Source organism: Quercus lobata, chromosome 6, assembly GCF_001633185.2.
Source record: "Quercus lobata isolate SW786 chromosome 6, ValleyOak3.0 Primary Assembly, whole genome shotgun sequence".
Lineage (NCBI taxonomy): Eukaryota > Viridiplantae > Streptophyta > Magnoliopsida > Fagales > Fagaceae > Quercus > Quercus lobata.
In genome coordinates this window covers 44,488,818-44,509,956 of record NC_044909.1, presented here as the reverse complement: position 1 = coordinate 44,509,956, position 21,139 = coordinate 44,488,818, and the positions used below count along the sequence as shown (strand labels likewise).

General features: G+C 33.7%; 1 protein-coding gene across 1 annotated transcript; it reads right to left on the bottom strand.

The window, feature by feature from the left end:
* Nucleotides 1-14,302: 14,302 nt before the first annotated feature.
* LOC115994756 (BTB/POZ domain-containing protein At3g50780) lies at nucleotides 14,303-20,691 on the bottom strand. Its single transcript, XM_031118998.1, has 2 exons — nucleotides 19,060-20,691; nucleotides 14,303-15,756 (listed from the first exon to the last, which is right to left on the bottom strand). Exons 1-2 carry the CDS (start codon nucleotides 19,702-19,704, stop codon nucleotides 14,788-14,790), a joined length of 1,614 nt encoding a protein of 537 aa, XP_030974858.1. The 5' UTR covers nucleotides 19,705-20,691; the 3' UTR covers nucleotides 14,303-14,787.
* Nucleotides 20,692-21,139: the final 448 nt, after the last annotated feature.

The window sequence follows — 21,139 nt, the reverse complement described above, 5'->3', positions numbered from 1 at the left end:
TATCCTTGTGATTTGTGACCATGATTCGGTATATTTAAAGCTGATAAATTTCATGTCTGATAATTGTTATCAAAATCACATGCTGAAAACAGTAGACAGATGGTTGCATTGGAATTTAAGTCATGTCTATCTATTTTGTCTCTTTTGTTGTTTTGGGACATGAGGCATTTGTTTTTCATAGTTTCAAATTATATAGTGATGATCTTTATAGCTTCCTTTTCATAATGGCTATCCAAAACTACTGGCATGCATTCAGAAATAAGAGATTTATAGCCTTTAATACTATCAGTGGACTGGTATCTTTATTGTTGGTGAAATCTTTGAAGGGATAGCATTCACATCTAGTGCTCTAAATCCCATTAAAAGCTAAAATTGAAAATATTATTTATAAAATTACAAAAAATACCTAGTACATCCGGTTCTTTTCACAGTTTAAAATTTGTAAAATGATCTAATTCTCCAAATTTGAAGGGGCGGTGGAACTCTTATAAATATAAGCAGTGGTTATTACACACACCATACACACAAAAGTTAGATTTCAGTTAAAAATAAGTGTGTGTATATTATATGTGTGTTAGTATGTGCGTAAGAGTTATTTCCTTGTATTTATTACTTTTTCTTTGTGTTTGAGATCTCTGTAAATTTTGGGTGTTGGTTGTGGGTTGCTGGGTGTGGTGACCATCGGTGGTCAATGGTCATGGTGTGGGGAAAATGGTCTGATAATAAAACTATAAATGTTGTTGGAAGATAACACATTAGGAATACTCTAATTAAGTATTTAATATAATATATAAGGACAACACTTAATCTAAAAGTCAAAACCAGATGTGAATACACTTGTAAATATTGTTAGGGAAACTCTAATTGAATAGCTCATATAATATGAGAACACAACTTTCCCAAAAACTTGAGGCTATAGATTACAGCCTAATTATATTATATTAATTATTTACTTTTGTTATTATTATTCCATATGGCACTTAACTCACCCGCACCCGCGTATATATACTCAACAAATGCAAGACCAATATATTTAAATGCTCTTGTACATCTGTAATGACCATAGAACCAAAACAAAAAATAAAAATACCGTTTGATGACAGAGAAAGTTTTAGGCTTCTCAAACCTTATCCTACTTTTGTCTGCATAAATACAAATATATATATATATATTGTTAACGTGTATATTACCTCAAAATAAATTTAAGAACCGAATAGTTTGTTGGTATTTTGGATTTCTGAATAAGAAATCACATAGGAATGGCAATTGTTTGGTTTGAGATAAGTTGGAAACAAAAATACTTAGCTGAGTTCGGTGGTTAGCTAAGTCAATTAATTGATAACAGATGGGATTGGTTCATGAGGAAGCTAATTAGATTCAGATCAGAGATTTTAAACCCAAGATGATTTCAAGTTAGGTTTAGGTTTTGCTATAATTAATTAAATAGTCCTATATTAATTCGTGGGTTTATAATCTATTATTTAGGTATCGACAAATTTTTTCAGTAACTAGGAGTTTTGAGTCAAGTTCAAGTGGAGAGCATGAAACTCAAACCCTTTGTTATTTAGCAAGATTCTTGAGACATGTAGAACTCTAAAGCAAAGTTTCAAAATAACACAAGAACCCACAAGCTAAATCAGTAACAGTACTGTTTAGATAACTTGATTTGATGTCACAATAATAACTGTCAAAGTGTCAATCCACCATAGATAAATTTCTTTACTTAGTTAAAGCAATTTTGTGGAGTAATTAATATGAGAAACAGTGAAGCTTCTTTCTAGTATTCTTTCTAGTATTTTGTGCCATGCCAAGCCATTCTTATTAGTGGATGATTTAAGAATTTAATTCATAGTATTACTAAGCATAAAAAGTACAAAGTAGAATTCTTATGGCCTAGCCTGCTGCTGCATGGGGCTATATCATGTGCCATTTAATCCACATCACTTTTAAATGAAAGTTACTCAAACTCTTTACAAAGTTGAAATCTATTACTCTCCTTTTCTCTGTCTTTTTGAAAAGAAAATGTAATCGATTAATGATGCTTTGTTTGATTGTTGAGAAGATATACATGAAGGGAATGAGCGGGAAAAGTAAATCTTGCTACCTAACATATATAAAATTGTCAGTTTAGGCTGTGGATGGTACAACACAATGTTTTATAGCTTGTCAATCTACAGTCTCTATTTATCTCATCGCACTGTTAGACCACTAGGTTTTGTTATGTTACCTTATAACCAATGCCACGAAGGTTCCTTAAACCCCAAAACAATAATCTGTAAAGCAACAATTACTCTTCACCTAATACATTGCTTATTCTTTGAGGAACTCCATAACAAACCGAAAACAATGTGTCCTATATCGGATTTTACAAAGTAGCTCAGCAGCAACAATCAAGTCGCTAGTGAACTCAAGGTAAATGATGATCATAATAGAAAGTTTATTTTGCTAGTAGAGATAAAAATAAAAAAATAAAAACGTTCAAAGAGTATGTGAAAAGATATGTAGCAGCTATCAAACGAAAATAAAAAAAATACACCTTATGAAGCAAACTATTTATATATATATATATATATATAATATAAGTCCCTTCCCTATATTCAGGTATCAAGATGTCACTTTCGATATTGTACAAGGAGATGCTTTGAAAAAAATCAAACATAAAAAAATAAATGCACCTTTACTTTGTAGGATTAAGGTGTTTCAATGGACTGCATGTCCTTGTTCTTTAAATGTTTTTATTCTAAAGTTTGTTTTCTACTGTTGGAATAGGACCTCATGCATGGGAGTTTTTTTTTTTGTATGGTAGCCAATGGAGACACATCAACATTGAAACCCTCTAGGTGTATGCTGAAAACTACATGCACTACCTTATATATCAACGACTGCACTCTCTTCCTTACTAATTTAGTAGCATTCTGGGTGTAAATTTTGAAAAGAGAGGATGGTTTAATTGACTCATTCAACGAACTATAATAGTGAAAGAGAAAGGAAAACGGAAACAACCCATGAATCTTAAATGTGTGTTGTTATCGGTTATTTAACCTTTTTCATTCAATGTGAAATAAATGTTTGTCCTCAGGTGGGGGCCTTCGGCCTTAGGCCTTTGTCTGTGTTACTGTTCATTAATGGTCTCGGCCCAGTGACAGACTCAAAGACCTACTACTCCATCAATATTCAATAGTGCTTTCTTCCACACTTCAGAATGATTTATTTGTCTTGTGTGGTCACATAATCAAATTTTAATGTGAAGAAAGGGACCAAATTAGTATTATTATTTTTTCGTTTTATTACACTGTAAGACAAGAACAACTTGGGGTGGACCCTAGCTAAATTGCTTTGCTGCATAGAAAGGTACCCTTCGGATACAATCCAAGGACTGTCTTCTTCTTTTTTTTCTTCTTTTTTTTATATTTATTTTATGGGTCAGGCAAGATAACCTACCAACTAGTTACCAGGAAGTGGGCCCTAAACATTGGAAATGTAGAGATGGGACATATCATATATATATGTCGAGTTTTTTGGGCCTGGACCCATCTAGGGCCTGTAAATTTTTTAATGTCACAAATAAATGGAACTAATTAGTTGCAGTGATACGTTGGACAAGGATAACCTGTGGATAGCCCTGTACAGTAACTCCTGCCCACGTGGGTTGGTTCTAATTTCATGGATAGACTTGGAATATGATTATGATATATGCTTCCCACCCAAATCCAAAATAAATCGTAATAGTAAAAACACTAAGTTGAGCTGAGCACAACGAATAAGCTTGAACTCAGATAGGCAGATGTATAAATTTTTCTTGTTATTAAATGATAAAATTTACCATTTTTTTTTTAATAATTTGAAATTTTGAAATGGTTAGTAATTTATTATAGTATTAGAGTAAATAGGTGCAGTACATCCTAAATGAAAGTAGTAAGTCCTCGTTGCCCAGTCGTTTGGAGCCCCTTTTGAGGTTTCCTTCGTACAAGGATGAGAAGACTCGTCTCTCTCTTCCCTAGGTCTCAAAGTTTGAAAAAAGCTTTGAAGCTATAAAGGATGAAATGACTTTGTCCTAGCTATCTATTACAAGAGTAAATTTTAGATACTTTCAAAGTACCGTAAATAGTGTTCTCTTCTCTCATATTCATGATAGGGTCCACCACGAATATGAGAGAAGGGAACACTATTTTATTATACTCTGGGAGTATTTAAGAATTTTCTCTATTACAATACTTAATAAAAAGAAAGAAGAGATGTTTTTAAACCTTGTCTCCACTCTCAAGTCTCAACCTTACCTCCTATTTTAAAAATTTTCACATATTGGGTCTCACTTAATAAGGGAAGTTTAGGCTCACGCATAAAGACATAGTGTTAGATAAAATTATTAAATTCACTGTTGCTTGCCAATAGATTTGTATTTCAACCAACACATATTAGGGTTTCCTGGTTTCCAATTAAGATGTTCAAGATTCAATTTGAAACTAATGAAATTATAAGTTTTAATCTATAAAGATCTTATATTTTAAGATTTATTTAGAACCATTTTATATTATAGAGTTTAATTTGATGTCACCATCAAGTCTAAATATAAAGTTTAATTTGCCCTTAGTTTCAGAATTTGATTGATAAAAAATGAAGCCTTACAAATACCGAGTTCTGATCTGATCAAGATAAGAGAAGATGTAAATCTAGCTACAAGAGCACATACATCCAGCAATTGGTGGGACCACCACCATTAAAATTCTATGCCAAGATCCTGTTGTGGTGCAACGAAATTTGCTCGATCTTCCAATTTGCCCACATAAGGGAATTAAATTTCGATCCCAGAATTTAAGAGGGTCTGCAGACTCTGCACCCAAGGATTTTAGATCCATGTCTGCCATGCCATCCATGCACCATGCTTGGTAAAAAAGCCTTTCCTGGCTATTCTTGGATTTTACCTAAAGCTTTTTAAATTATATACAAAGTATTTGTAATAAATTGTTTCATACTTGGATGTGTGCATGTTTATGTTTGGGATTCGGAGGACTTAGCAAATCTGGTGGAAGGGAGAGTCTGGAGTCTACTAAGAACCCATTGATATAAAATTTTGAGATTTCAAGATACCATTTCAACCTCAAAGATTAGACATTTATATATGGAAGATGCATTAGTTGGTATTTTCATAGACAAACACGACTTAGGGCATGGAAGACAATTGCATGTAATACCGCCTCTTCTAAATTACCTTCATAACTTCACAATGAAAGTGTCAAAAATTAGTTCTAGACATGAAAAAAGTTTTTATTTAGTACTAGTAGATAGTGATATACTTAGTTAAAGTGGTTTCAATTAAGATGCAACAAAGAAAATGATAACTGTAGATGATGACAGTTTTTTTTTTTTTGATAAATGATGATGACAGTGTTTGGCAAGAACATAATAGGGCACTTGTTCTAAAAAAAAAGAATATATCAGGGTACAATAAATAATATATTTACACAGTTATTTACCTTTTTTATGAGCATATGTATTATTTGTCTTTTACATGTTCAAAGAACATATTTTTCTTTCATGCTTCATATTCCCATGAGTTGCTAAGAATTTTCGCTGGAAAATAATAGTAAATTCGGATGATAGAGTAGATTTGTGCAGCAAGGATATATATAGCAACTAAAAAGAATACTTAAATAGATGTTGGATCTAATGATATCATGACTCCCATTGTTGAAACTAAATGTATTGATTTGAATAGTGGAATTCAAGGTTCAGAATAATTGGTCATTATTGATGATAATATTACACCCAGCTTGCCCTTGATTAGGAATCAAAGAAAATGAGATCAAGTATCACTGTATCAGATTCTTCAGTTACTGCATCCTGCAAAGAAAAGAATGGTGAGTAAGGGCGTTTTTGTTGCTTCAATGGCTAAAATGGTTTCATATCATTCAAAGAAATTATTCAGGAAAATACACAGAAGATTGATGCAAGAGAGGTATGTAACAAGGTAAATGCTATATCGGATCTTAGTGAAGAAGAACTTAATGCTACTAGGGATGGCCATACCCATTGGGTAATGGATATCCAATCCTACCCGATTCAAATGTTTTGGGTAATACCCAATTTTTCATGGGTAGAGCTTAATCGGGTAGGGTATGGATATTACCCAAATTGTTTGGGTAGGATATGGATATTATCCAAACCTGACCCGTATTAAAAAAAAAAAAAAAAAAAAAACCCTAAACCTCTCTCATCGTCACTCACACTCTCTCTCTGCCTCTCCTCAGTCCTCACTGTCACTCTCTCTCTCTCAAAGCTCTCAAGTCTCCGCCTCTCCTCACCGTCACTCTCTCTCTCTCTCTCTCTCTCTCTCTCTCTCTCTCTCTCTCTCTCTCTCTCTCTCCTCACCATTTCAGTCGAGGCCAACGACTTTTATAGCGGCGACGAAGACGATGATGAAGATGGTCGAGGCCAACGACTTTTATAGCGGCGACGAAGACGATGATGAAGATGGTGAGACCACCAACGCTTTTGCTTTCGACAGCAACAACGATGCTGACGTGGCAGACTATGAGTTCATCGACAACGATTCCGATGACGTTGTTTCACACCGCTACCAGGTGGCTGTTATGTAATTTTGTTAATTGGTTTCCATTTGGGTCTATTGGATTTTTTTTTTCGCTTTAAAATATTGAGTTTTTTTTATTGCCTGTTTCATAATTTTGTTAGATTCCATTTGGGTTTATTGGAATTTTGAGGTTTTTGTTGTGGAAATGTTGGATTTTTAGAATTTTGGGTTTGTTGATTTTGATTATTGGATTTCATTTGGGTTCTCAGATTTTTGTTGCGGTAATGTTGGTTCTTATCACTTTTTGGATTTTGGTTTTTGTGGATTATTAGAATTTTATGTTTTTATTTTTAATTGTTTTTGTTGTTGTTTAGATTTGGCTATGCTTGATTTTAATTATTAGGTTCCATTTGGGTTATTGAAATTTTGAGGCTTTGTTTTTTTTTTTTTTTGGTCGTGGTAATGTTGATTCTGATGGATTTGTAGTATTGGGTATCTGGGGATTTTTTTTTTTGGTTAAGAGTTAGCTCTGCTTCGTTCTTGTTTTTTTCATCTAGTTTGGGTCATTGGAATTGTGAAATTTTATGTTTGTGGTAATGTTGATACTGATTTTAATTTTTTGAGAGTTAGCTTCAGTTGGGTTTAGTTAGGGTTATTGGAATTTTGAGATTTAATAAAATGAATTTTTGAACTCTATGAACAGTTATTTGTGGCAAGTTTTGTATTTTGCTTCCATTTGTTCTTAATAAAATTTTCTTACAACCAAGTGATGATGAATGGAATATGAATTTCTACGTTCTGTTCATTTTTATTTTTGGTTTGGTGGCATGTGGATGTGGATGTGAGTAAAATCTCTGTCTCTCCGTCGCATTGGTTTTTTTAAAAAAAATTTATCTAATAAAATTTCTATGTCTATCTCAAAAAAAGAAAAAAAGAAGCAGATACCAAAAAAAAAAAAAATTATTGATCGGTTTTTTCTTTTTTAAGATTGGTCAGTTTTTACGTTAAAATGTTTTGGATTAAAAAAAAAAAATTAAATGGGTTTCGGGTTTCAAGTAGGGTATGGATATCCATGAATAATATATTCGGGTAAGATTTGGATATGGGTACTAATGGGTATTGATAATCAGGTATCCATGGGCAAACTTTTCGGGTAGGGTATGGATATACCCGATCCATACCCTACCTAGCCATCCCTAAATGCTATTGCTTGGTTTATGGAGAATGGGAAACAATTTCTAATGTTGATACAGTTCCTGTCGAGAGGCCAGAAAACTTGTTGTTGATGTTTATTTCACATGGGAATTGGAAATGGGTTTAATTTGATGTTGCACTTACATATTTATCATTATTTAGTTTGAGATTTTTTTTTTAAAATAAAAGATAAAAAAATCTACTTTATCCTAATCTAAACATATATGTGTGTGAAAATCTTTCTTAGAGACTTAAACTCCGTCATTTGCCCCCCACGCCCTACAAGCACTTATACATGTTATCATTATTATTATTATTATTATTATTATTATTAGGAAGTAGTGATTGAAATAATTTTATGGACCTGTTTTATTATAGGCCAATTTACAAATTGCATTAATTAAATTTGACCTATTTTTCATTCAGTTATTGAAGTTTTTATAATGTTTTCAGTCCTTTAATGGTGTAATTTGTAATTTAGCATTCATTTCAATATAATTTTTAATGTGTTATTGAAGATTGTGATGATGAGATACATAAATTATGTTCAATACTATGATTATATTAAGTTTATATAGATGTCCAAGATTTCACTTACTAGAGTCATCTAATCAAAAAAGAAAGAAGCTTTCGGGCTATGGAATGGAAATTTGGAATTTCATCTACTATAATATTTGTTAAATTGTGAATGAAGACGTTGGAGAGTTTTAGAACTTCTAAGTATTTCACCACTTTGGTTAATTGAAGAGAGATTAATTTGGATGGTATGTAATTGACAGAATGCACCCTAGCTCTTCCTTGGAGTGTGAGGCACTGCTATGGATGCCGACTATGATTTTTTTTTTACTTGAATTTGATTCATGTGAATCGATTTTTTTTTTTTTTTTTTTTCCCTTTATCTTTGCCTTCTATTTTGGAATTGATGGGGAAATCTTGATTGTTGACGGTGGTGGTGGTGCATTGTTGATGGTGGGATTTGGGTAGATTAGGGTTGCCCAAGTGTATAGATATTATTTTGTGCATTTTCGTACACTAGAAAATGTTATTAAGAGAATTTTAGGGAGCAAACAAATATAGGAATATAAGTAAATTTTCTGATACATTGAAAATATTTAAATTGAAATAAAGGGAGTCATTGTTTACATTCAAACTACAGATTTTACAATCCCACTATTTTATATAGTCTATTTACATTAGACTCAAAAAATAAAATTTGTTATTGGTAGGAGTTATAATAAAGGGAATGTAAATCCCATCATTTTAAATTTCTTCATAATTAACAATTTTTTTTTTCTTCATACACGCATTTTGGACATAAAAGCATTGTATGGTCCTTATGATATACCACGTTACTTTTGCCTAGTGATCCACCATTCTACTAAAAGACTCTCTACATATTTAAATTAGTTTAGTCAGTTTATACTTTAAAAAAAAAAAAAAAATTAAAGAGAGATCGACTTCCTTATGTAATGCTTTCGACATGAGGGCAAAAAAAAATTGTAAGAAAGTCGCCGTTTAGACAAAATAATAAGTGTGGGGACCGTTCGATTAATGGGCCCATAGGGTTCAGAATTGATTCAGTGTTGTTGGGCCCGTGGCCCATCCGAGGACGTGTACCCGTCCGAGGACGCCATACTCCTTGGCAGTATGCGTCCGAGGACGATCGCTTCCGAGGACGATCGGGACGTGGTCTTACTGCGATCAGATCTCAGAATTAGGTCACCGTAAAGGATAAGAGTAACCGACTAAAGATGAAAGAGATAAGGCAAACAAATATCTGTAACTACAGCTGCCTCCGCATTAATGACCTCTCAACCAACTCTCTGGCCGCATTAATGTGGAGGTGATACCTGAACAGTAAGGAAGCAGCCTTACAGCTGCCCATAGGAAGTTCCAAGAGGTGTGAGATGGGACAGAAAGAAATCTTCCGGACCCAACCTACACGTGTGCGGTAAAGATGGAGCGCAAAGGGAAGTATATAAACTAAAAGAAGAGCATGAAAGAAGGGGATTGGAACAGAGGAAGAAAAAGGAAAAAAGGACATAGACAGAAAAGAAGAAAGTGAGAGTAGAGAAAAAAGAATTGCACTGATCACTAAAGAAAACGTTCATTGTAACAACTTTAGACCTTTAACGTTCTTGAGAGTGAATCTTTTTAAGAGAGAGACCGCAATTAACCTAGTTCTTTACACCCACGCTCTACAAATCATATTGTCTGGGCCTTTTTACGTACGAACCCAATACTGTTTAGGTTCGTTACAAAATCGTGTCCTTACAATAAGAGAACAACTAAAATCTCTCTCTCTCTCTCTCTCTCTCCAACATCAATCTTCTCCCTTAATTGATAACGTCATGGTTTTCCTATATGATTTTTTGGCTTGCTCTATTTTTTAAAATCTATTTTGCATATTCGTTTGGTTTTGATTTTGGGAATTTTGACAAAAATTATCCAATGCACCTGAATGATCATGTAAGCAGTATCTAATGGTCCTCCCATCCAATAAAAAGAAATAGAAGATGTAATAATTTGATGACTTACATAACTAGTAAAACTAAATAAGACCAAAATACCTTATATATCTTTGAGAAGCTCAAGGATGTCATTGCCAAGTCGACCAAATCGATCACCAAAGATCAATTGGGATGTGAAGGACAACCATTGTTATAATAATAGTAATTACTTGTGTTGTAGTCATGAATAGTGAAAGTGATTGCCAATCGAAAGGTGAAATCGGAAATCTAGATATGAGATTGGTGAAGTCAGTAATGGTGATGGCATGGCCATTATTGGTGGCACCAACAACCTCTAATCGATGGTGTCGACAAAGGTTGGTGCTGCTGCTGCTGCCTAGCTATTATATTGGTTTTTGTTTATTTTTTTATTTTAGGAAAATAAAATGAGAAGAGGTATAAGATTAGGCATTAATTAAATATGTGGTAAATTTTGATTTGTAGAATATAAAGTGGAGAGTGGGCCAAAAATTTTGGCAAGTCGTTAATAATACATAATAAAAGTATATATGTGGTGAGCCCAAATAAGAATAGATAAAAACACATTAGCTCAAATATTGTTTAGGATGGCTTTGTTATAGTCTGGTGTCTTAGGTCTCGTTTGGGAGGAGGGAATGGAATGGAATGGAAATGAATAAAAAGAATAATTTTAGAATATTCTTCCCTTCCCCTTGTTTGGGAGTTTTAATAGAGGGAATGAAAAGCTCATTCTCTTGTTTGGGAGTTTAAGTAGAAGGGAATGGAATGAGTAGGAGGGAACACTCATTCCTCTCTATTCCCTTAAAATCTTAAATTTTCATTCCCCCCGAAATTGGGAGGAATGGGAAGGAATGGAATTAGATTTAATGATTTTTTTTACTAAAACTCCAAAAATACCCTTGTATATTCAATTATTTATTTTAAAATAAGGGTCTAATGGTAATATTGTTATAAAATGAATCCATTCCATTCCCTCCATGTTGCTCCCAAACAAAATTACTTACATTCCATTCTTTTCCATTCCTTCATTTTAAAACATCCAATCAAGGTTACTTAATTCCATTCCATTCCATTCTTTTCCATTCCTTTTTCTTGCTTAAATACATTCCATTCCATTCTGATCCTTTCCATTCCCTTATGATCATTCCATTCCATTCCATTTCCTTCCCTTATGAACTCCCAAACAGAGCCTTAAAGACTCTATTGGATTGTTGTTCTCTCTCTTTATACATTTCCTTTCTATTGAGCAAAAACAATGCGCATTCATACATTGTTTGGTTTGTGTTACACAGTGCACATTTAATAATCAGATGAACAATCGCCACTATAATTAATTCCCATATTTATCAACAAATTGAGCACAAACATGGAACATAGGCGCAATAGATTGTGGAACATGATTGGAAACTCATCAGCTCAAATCAACTATATCAAGCCGCCTAGCTTCCATTCCAGAAAATGTCATGAGTGTTCAACATGTCAGCCTATCCAAAGTTCAAAGCCTTTCCCGGTACAAGGTCTTCTTAGAACCAAAGGCCTATTCCAAAAGAATTTAGTCTATAACATACAGGCCTTCACAACCCAAATCTAATGGATAGCTTACACAAACAATAGCTTCCAAATTTAGAAAGAATAAGAGGGGGAAAAATTTTTGTTTACAGTTTGCACTGATTTCTCTCTCTCAAAGGACTCTTGAAATTAACTTTCCCATATGATTTTTTGAGTTCATTTCATATTTTTGTATTAAATATGACTTAATTTTATTGGTGTGGAATATCATTGTACTTTGGATATATCTAAAAATTACTAAAAAAAAATTATTAAGACCACTATGTAATTAAAAAGCTCTAATACCAATTGAAAAAAAAAATATTCTTATCTAGACTCCAATCACTTATGCAGCGGAATAATTGAATTAACTTAACAAATTATCCCACACAGACGATGCAAACAAATATCTTAACCACAGTTATAATACCAAATCTAATAAAAATAATAATAATAGAAGCACTAAAAAGAACACAGATTTAGTGACGAAGTGGAAAACCAATGAAAACCCTCACTTCAGGGATCCAATCCCATAGAAAAATCACAAGAAGAAACAGTTTCAACAATTACAAAAACTTTGCATAGCTAAACTCTCTAATGTAATCTCAACAATTGTCTTGTTTGCATTCCCATTGCACTAGCCCCAAAACCTTTAGAATTCTTTTATATAGATATTCTCCACGACCAAACCTCATTCACACCACCAGAAATTCCAACACTACAAGTAACTCCTTGAAGATTTGCAACAATAAACTCATTGGTATAGTTGTGATTATGACAGCCTTATCTAAAGTAAATCGTGCTTAAGGATGTCTAATTTAAATAGGATTAAGTAGAGTTACAGAACTTGGATTCCCTCAAGCATCACACACATTTTATGTCTTCTTTAATGTTTCCTTGAGTGAATCTGATTTTCGCATGATTGAATTTTTAGCATAAAATTTTCTTCAATAGTCTTGTCACAATTTCAAACCGTTTGGATTCTAGTTTTGTAAATGGAAATGGTCAAAATCTAAAACTTAACAATTACTTGTCCTGCTATCTTAAAACCTATTAAAATCACACCCACTCATTTTTCCAACTATGTCAAGGTCCAAAAGTTTACACGCCAAGAGCCATGCATCTCAACTAGTATTGTCTGGTGTTTCTAACGAAGATATCCAGGATTTCAATTTCTTATTCTCAACCAGGGAGTGGGATAGACCCAAGTGGGGGCCCAAGGGGGCTCGAGCCCCCTCTGAGTCCAAAATTTTTTTTATAGTTATTTTATATTTCATTTTTGTAGTTGAGTTCCCTTTTTCCCCAATTAGTCTAGCTAGCCTAACCTAAATAGCAACTATCCAACTCAAAAGCTTAACAAAAACAATAAAAATATTCACAATAGTGATTATATTTTAGCAAAAAAAAAAAAAAACTATTTTACCACCAAAGAACAAAAAAAATCATGTGTTATTAGAGAAGTTAAAAACTAAATTTTTTGCAACTACATTAAACTGGTATAAAGACAATACTTTATTAAGAGTTGTTTATATTATTTTAAATGAAGTGATAAAAAAAAAAATAGAACATTTGATATTGGATGTATTGTAAAGTGAAATGGTAAAATAGATAAAGTAGCTCTTTGAAGTACAAAAAGCTAAAATTTTTAGCACCACCACTATGAATGCTCTAACTTAAAAAATAATAATAAATAAATAAAAATCTTAGCCAACCTAGTATTAAAAAAAAAAACATTATTTTGTTTTTTTCTTTGTTGGTAAATGATTGCATCTTAACGCATTTAAAAATAATGATTTTGTGTATTTATAATCTTTTAATACCATATGAATGTCTATTTGAAGATTTTTTTTTCTTTATACTCTGACCTCCGCTAACTTAAAATCATGGGTTCGTCTTATTCCCGATGTAAAAAAAAAAAAATAATAATAATAATAATAAATAAAAAAACCCCTCTCTTAGCAACCCATTATCATCTGACCCAAAACCTCAGTATCTTTCATGTGAATCTCTTTATTTGTTAACATAAAGCTTGAAGCTTCAACTAGAAGCTTTGCAATCCCACCTCACCTTTTTAACCCCGATTGAATCATAAAGAAGGATAGTAATTTTGTCCTATCTAGATTATACCGCAACTCCTTTATGTGAAACCGTCAAACAATATTTACAGTTTTACACATGACAAGGAGTTTAACATGAAAATGATTACGAAGGAGGCACTTCCAGGAAAGATTCAAAAATGAACAGAACCTTGAACTCAAATAGACATCTAGTAGAAAGCAAACCATCCAAGGGATTAGTTTAATGGTTTCTGGGACCAAATGACTGAGATATGGCTTTGTCCAAGTAAATTGGCGTACCACAAGCCAAATAGAAGTAAATGACAATAGGAATTAGCCTAGCATGAACATTGTAGAGCAACCACTTTATGGGTGTAAGTAACCATTCACATTTTACAAAGGTGTTCAACAGTTTCCGAAGACCAAATTAGAATTTTTTAGCAATAATAGTGCACCTACTCAAAAATTACTAGTAAAGAAGCACCAGTCAAGCAAACACAAACATAGTGTACTGGTCATGTCCTCATCCATAGTTTGGATAAATTTAATTTCTAAATTCACAACTGGTAAATCATATGATATCAACTCTGATGGACACATGAATTGAGGTTAAAAGAAACACATTACTCAATCGTATCCACTCAGATAAGGAAACTCACATGAAGCAACGGCTTCCAATTACATTACTTTGCAGAAATTACTAGATCAAGCAATCAACCCACATCTATCAATCCAAAGGGAATTCATTCAATCCACATTGCATTAAGCAAAAAGATTTGGCATGAAGCACAGTAAACCCAAGTCATGTCGCCAGTTTAACTCCAAAAGGATCTCCACCTGCCATTGCTAAGTAGATGTTCCAATCATCACTCTCAAGTTCTTATAAACTTTAAGTTGGACTTAACAGAAGATTATGAAAGATAATCCCTGTATAATCAAGTATACAACTCATGTGGGTACTTCTTTCGGTCTATGAATGTGGTGTCATTGAGCTATCTGACTGGAAAAGATTACCTTGAGTTTCGGAATAAGGCCTAATGAATGTCCTCCTCCACCAGACCTCAAAGGCTCTCTGAAGATTTGGGCAGTTATCACCAGCCTTCAAAAAACTGCCCAACCAGGAAAGTAAAATACTCTGCTGCTCCTCTAGAGGCAGGGTGAGGATTGTCCTACCAATTCCTTCCTCCACAACCTTTCTATCAAATGACCTGCACCCATGTTGTAACCAGCTGTAATCATTAATCAATGGCTCTAACCAAGTTTGTAATAGCAGTTGGCGGGTGTCCTTTGACGGCAGGAGCTCGCCTCTTCCAATGCCAACAAATAGCCTTGCCGTGATGCAGCTAACATGATAACGAGAGACTATTGGCAGCTTGGAATGTAGTGTAGCTAACTCTTGCTGGCCAGCCCACACTAGTGCAAACTCATCTGCTGCTTGCCTGTCAACTAAAATCTCAACCAGCCATGAGAGGTTATCAGACTCTAGAGCTATTTGTTTCACCACAGGGTCTCTGCTATTCATAGATTTATCACCAAACCCTGGTTCGGCGGCTAGCCTAAACAAAGATAAAAGTGAATCCAAGCAGCTTTTACATGAGTTGTAAAGTGTTTCATTGCAGATATCAGCTGACCCAGCATAGCTTGGGAGACTATTGTTCTCCCTAAGGAGCTTCAGCACTACAGATTTCATTTCCCGTCGACCTCGCTCTTCGTTGCTTTTAAGAACAAGGTCAATTATTTGCGGAAGTGTGTCTTTAGGGGATTTGGAGATGTCAGAAGAGACTCGTTTCAATACTGGGGTGACACCAAGACCCTCATTCTGGAGTCTTAGGACTGACGACACCACCTTTTCTTCCTCTTCTTCACCAACCCAAGGGACTGCTTCCAAGTATTCTAAACATGACTGCATACAAGAGTTGAAGCCAAGTAGTTCCGCAACCTGCAAAACAGCACCATCATGTGAGGTTTGCATGTAAGTCAATATATTTTATAAACCTTTGCACACATATTAAGTGACAAAATCTGATGTAAAATCCACTGACGGGGCAACTATACAAGAAAAGGAGGCCCCTACTCAACAGTATAAACAATGCTTAGAAGGAAGCAACGCTGACTACAAAGTACAAATGAAGTCTCTGATTTGCTTACAATAAATCCACTCACAGATATGACAACTTTAAACTGCACAGGAAGCTCCATTATCCTAATAATAACAACTTCGGAGACAAATAACTATATCACATTTGGCAGATTGGAAATTCATCAAGAGCCTGAATGCTAATTGATTAAAACAGAACTGGCAATACATAAAAATTAGGTGTAATTATGGTAGAGAATGAGTAATATTTATAACAAATTTCCCCAAAATTATTATTCTGCACAATTCTTTTCTTAGCCCAAAAGAGCATTCTTATAGTAAAAAATCAACATATTGGTGCACATTTAGATATTTTTATGCATTATCGTTCAGTATATATGGTCATGCACAATAAATATATTCATCAAAAGAACATAAAATGACACTGTCAAACTGATTGAAAGGCTACATGAGAAAGTTAACTTTCAGAAATGAAAGTATTTAGAAAGTGGAAGCATTAACGAGACAAGTGGTCAATTGCAGCCCGCACTTTTTTTCTTTCCTGCTTAATGGAATCCCTTGCTTAGTTTTTTGCAAGCTCCTTCCAATTGAGCAATGTGCCACATAGTTGTTAGTATCACATAGAGCTGTAAAACTAATCAAATTGCTCATGAACAACTCAAGTTTGGTTCATTAAGATGCTCATTCAAACCACATTCCTTAACTAAACAAACCATGCTGGAGCTTGAGTTTGAATCTCAATTAGTTAATGAACCAAGTTTGAACAAAGCAAAGCTTGGCTTGATATGTTTGTGAATCTCAACATTATTTCTTGTTTTATAAAATTATTACTATTGAAGTATAAATAAAATAATTAGTAAATTTCAATATAAATATTGGTGGCTAATACACAATAAGAAAAAGAGAAACATAGGTTTCATAAATAAATATTATATTAAATTAATATACTTAATTAACTTATGAAAGCTCATGAATAACTTCAAGTTCATTCAGAAAATTAAAAAAACAAAGCTAAAATATCTTGCAATATGACCATATCAAAAGGAAAAATAGAAGCAAGGGTGTATTGAATGGGTTACTTTAGGCTATAAGCACATTGTGCTACAGGATGCATATCACCCAACATACAATGTTGGACCTAACCCAAATCCTGATTAAACACAAGCCATCCAAAGCCTTACTTTTTTTTTTTTTTTTGATAAGTAGCATAAAGATTTTATTAAAAAAAAAAATAACACAGCCCAGTACATAGGAAATGTACTAAAGGGGCAAAAACATCAAGATACCAAGTTACAATGATCAAGCAAAACAGGAAGGGAAAGACAAGAAAAAGATGGTAAAACTAAACACCATACAAAGCCTTACTTATTCCTTTTAGAGCTAAACTAAATATTTTATGGCCTACAAGAGCTTGCTTTTGTGGTCTTGGAACCTTTCAAGATTTCTTAGCATCATCCAAAAGCCTACTTACTCCTTTTAAGGCAAAACCAAATATTTTGTGCTCTACAAGAGCTTGCTTTTATAGTCTTGGAGCCTTTCCAGATTTCTTAGAATCATCCAAAAGCCTACTTACTCCTTTTAAGGAAAAACCAAATATTTTATGATCTACCAGAGCTTGCTTTTGTGGTCTTGGAACCTTTCAAAAATTCTTAGAAAAAATTTAGGATATAAAGTTAAGGGATAAGGATTATAGGATAATTTTAATGACAGATGTTTTGAACAAGAAGATTACCATGAAATTGGGCATAATTATATGTATCACATTTGCAATACATGTGTCTTGTTATGTTTAAACCTATACACTTTATTTTCTCTGCAAGATATCTTGCAATAGACAATAATGCAAATACATAATACGGAATGGAAAACTATGACAGCCATGTGCAACAAAAACTACTAACTATGGTTTTGAAAAGCATATATTTATATTGGACATCTGACAGTTAGCAAAAGATCCAGGTGGAACAAAACTAAGGTTGCAAAATATTAAGCCTTTCCTGGCCCTAGATGAACCCAACTTAAAAACAGACATATAAACATTGAACAGATAAGCAGTTCAGACATATCTGTTGCAACAAATGCTGAACATCTTGCAATTTGCCAGAGATCCCAAAGAGTAAAGACATTTAAGCAAAAAAAATGGACCCAAATGAAGCCCAACTGCAAGAGAGGTTTTGGACACTGAAAAAAGAAAACTTTGAATAAAGTTTTCTAAAATTAGTTATTATCTATGCTGTCTTCGATTAAACACAAATCCTTTTTTTGTTTTGACAAGTATTCAATAAAACGCAAATACACAGTGCATTTATTATAATTTCAACGAAATAGGCAATAATAGAATTACTGTATAAACTCTAGTGAGACAAAATTGGATTAATCATCAATGTCACGTTCTATACATATTCTGACGAACAGCCGAAAATATAAGATCCTTAATTAATCCTGTTGTACATATCTAGAGCATGGATATTCAGCTCATCCACTTGGACCATGAGTATCATGTTTTAGCTTTTAGGCAAAGGTACCACCAAAAACATTGGTCATAACAATCTCACTATTCATGATAGTTTAAAGGATCATCTAGAAAACATTGATCAAGCAACCAAAAGTACGTACTCAAGTCACACGTGTATTCCTAATAATAAGTAGTGCAGTTTAAAGTAGTTATCATGTTTTATTGCTCCTAAGACAGTATAAACTCATAATATAAAGATAAAGATACAATAACCATAGTAGGCATGAAAGAAGATAAACAATGGTCAAACATCTAATAAGTGCTAGAGTTAGGAAGAATCCTAATTTGCCGTCCTATAAAAACAGCTGCAGACATGAGGAAAACAGAGGGAACATATTCTATAATAATGAGTTAAAATAACTGTTCAAAACAGGAGGGATTCCCTTTACTATTACTAGGCTATCCATCCTTACATCCAAGAAGGCAGGAACAACAAAACACATATAATCTTTTCTTTTTTTTAGAAACATAAAAAACACATATAATCTACATTAGAACAATCAAACAACAGTAAAACATTAGGATAATTGTTTTAAATAGCTGGCATAAAGTTTTGCCAACAAGATATTCATACATCATAATCAATGTGGGTAAAAATGAGAGATCCATTTCATGGTGATGCAAATTACCTTAAGAATGCGAAGTACACGCGAAACACTTTGCTTGATCAGCCTTTGCTTCATTTCTTTGCAATACATTAGTCCCACAGTTTCAACATATATCTCAACATCCTCACAATCATCAATTTCCAGAGAGGACAGACTAGACTGTTGTTCAGAAAGCTTATCAGCGAAATAACGGCTATTCTCAACTAGAACATTCTTGTGAACACTCAACTTCACACAAAATCCCTGCTTTCCAAGTAAAAGCACCCTCATATCACTGGTTCCAGGCTCACCAAACTCAATTGCCACCTTCCTTGGCAAATTTTCAATTTTGGGTCTTGGTGCTCTCTCAGCAGCCACAGGTGCACTGAGTCCAGGTGTATCAGTGATAAAATTTCGCTGATCATCAGAAATAATTCCTGATCTTGATGGGGTGAGTGTTGGCTTTCTTTCAGTCACTGGGGTCTGTTTCTTATGGACAGTGGTCTTGGGTGGTGGTGGTGGTGGTGAGGAAGGTTTTGGTTTATTCAGAGGGTTTTGAGTTTTGAGGGTCTTTTGAAACACAACAGGAGAAGGACAACACCAAAAACCTTCAGGGGTCACTGCAATTGGAACATTTCTAATCTTGGTGTGGCCTTGTTCTACCCTTGTAAGTCTAATTTCAGCCATATTTAACAAGATTCTACAGCAAATTTCACTCAAGATGTGGCATTTACAATCAACTTTGGACACCTTAAGAATTATTAGAATTACTCAAACCTTTTTAGAAGAAAATAAAATCCTGAGAAAACAAAAAACTAGCCTTCTTCTCCAACAAATCATTGGTACCCTATAAACACATAACTAGGAAAACCGAAAAGCTGTCTTTTTGAAGTTGATCCTAGGAACCCCATACTCATATATGACTTCCTACACACAAAACAACTGCCTTTGACACAAAATAGTACGAAAAACTGGATGAAGTTTTGTATGAAAACCACCCACCTAAGTTTCAAAATAAACTGAATTGAAATTTCACTCTAACAGAGAGCACAAATAAATTTAAAATTTAAAGGTAGTGGAATAGCAGAAAGGTAAAGACACACAGTAGTATCAAAGGGAAAGGACAAAGATGGGTTTGGAAAAACTTGTCTTTGCAGAGACACAATTTACTATCAAAACAAAGCACAAAAAGCATTTATCAAGAGACACACTGCAGATTCACTCCCCGGGCAAAAAATCCCACAAAAGTACCCTCAGAAATCAGCACAAAATGGGTCTTTTATCTCAACAAAGGGAATCTTAAAAACCCAACACAGCTAAGGACCAACAAATTTAAGAAAAAGGACACTCACCACCAAGAAGTGGTAATCTGAGAGAGAACTCACTGAAAACCCATCTCTTTTATCATATATACTTTTCAAGCCCACAAGTGCCTAAAATGATTGAAAGTAAGCTCTGGTGTCAAGCATCAAGGGAACCACTAAACAAAGAGTTGCAGCGTGGAATAATAATGTGTGTTATAGTATTAGAACTGTAGAGGTATAGTAGTGGCTCAACTCTTTAACTTGTAAAAGTTAAAAAAAGAAACAAAAATAAAAGTGAAAAACAAAAACATCAAATTTAAAGAGTGATGGCTCATGGGTTGTGTTTCCTACTTTAGTAGTTTTCCTGTCTCTACACCTTGCTTTTTCATGATTGTATTTTTGTGTGTATGAAACTATGATATGTCATGTGTATTGTGGGACTGTTGTGGGTCTCAGAATTTGCATGCTTTTGCCACTTCAAATTACCATTTTTTTTTCTCTCTCTAAAAATTTAAAAAAAAAAAAAAACTCTTCATTTATCAAACAGGCACACCTCTGTCTCTCTTTTTCTTTTTCTTTGTTTTTTTTTTTTTTTGTTGGGTATTTTTAACTTTTTTATAATATAATATAAAAGGGTATAAAATGCAAAATAATAGTACTATGGAATTTGTTGCTTTAGTGGACCGCTGCTGGATTTTCTAGGCTAAAGTGAGCATCACTGATTCGCTGTCATGTAGAGTAATGTGGAAGTATCCACTGAGTGACTGAAATGCCCTCATGTTTTGGCCAGATTGGGCTCAACAGTAACGATAATGAAA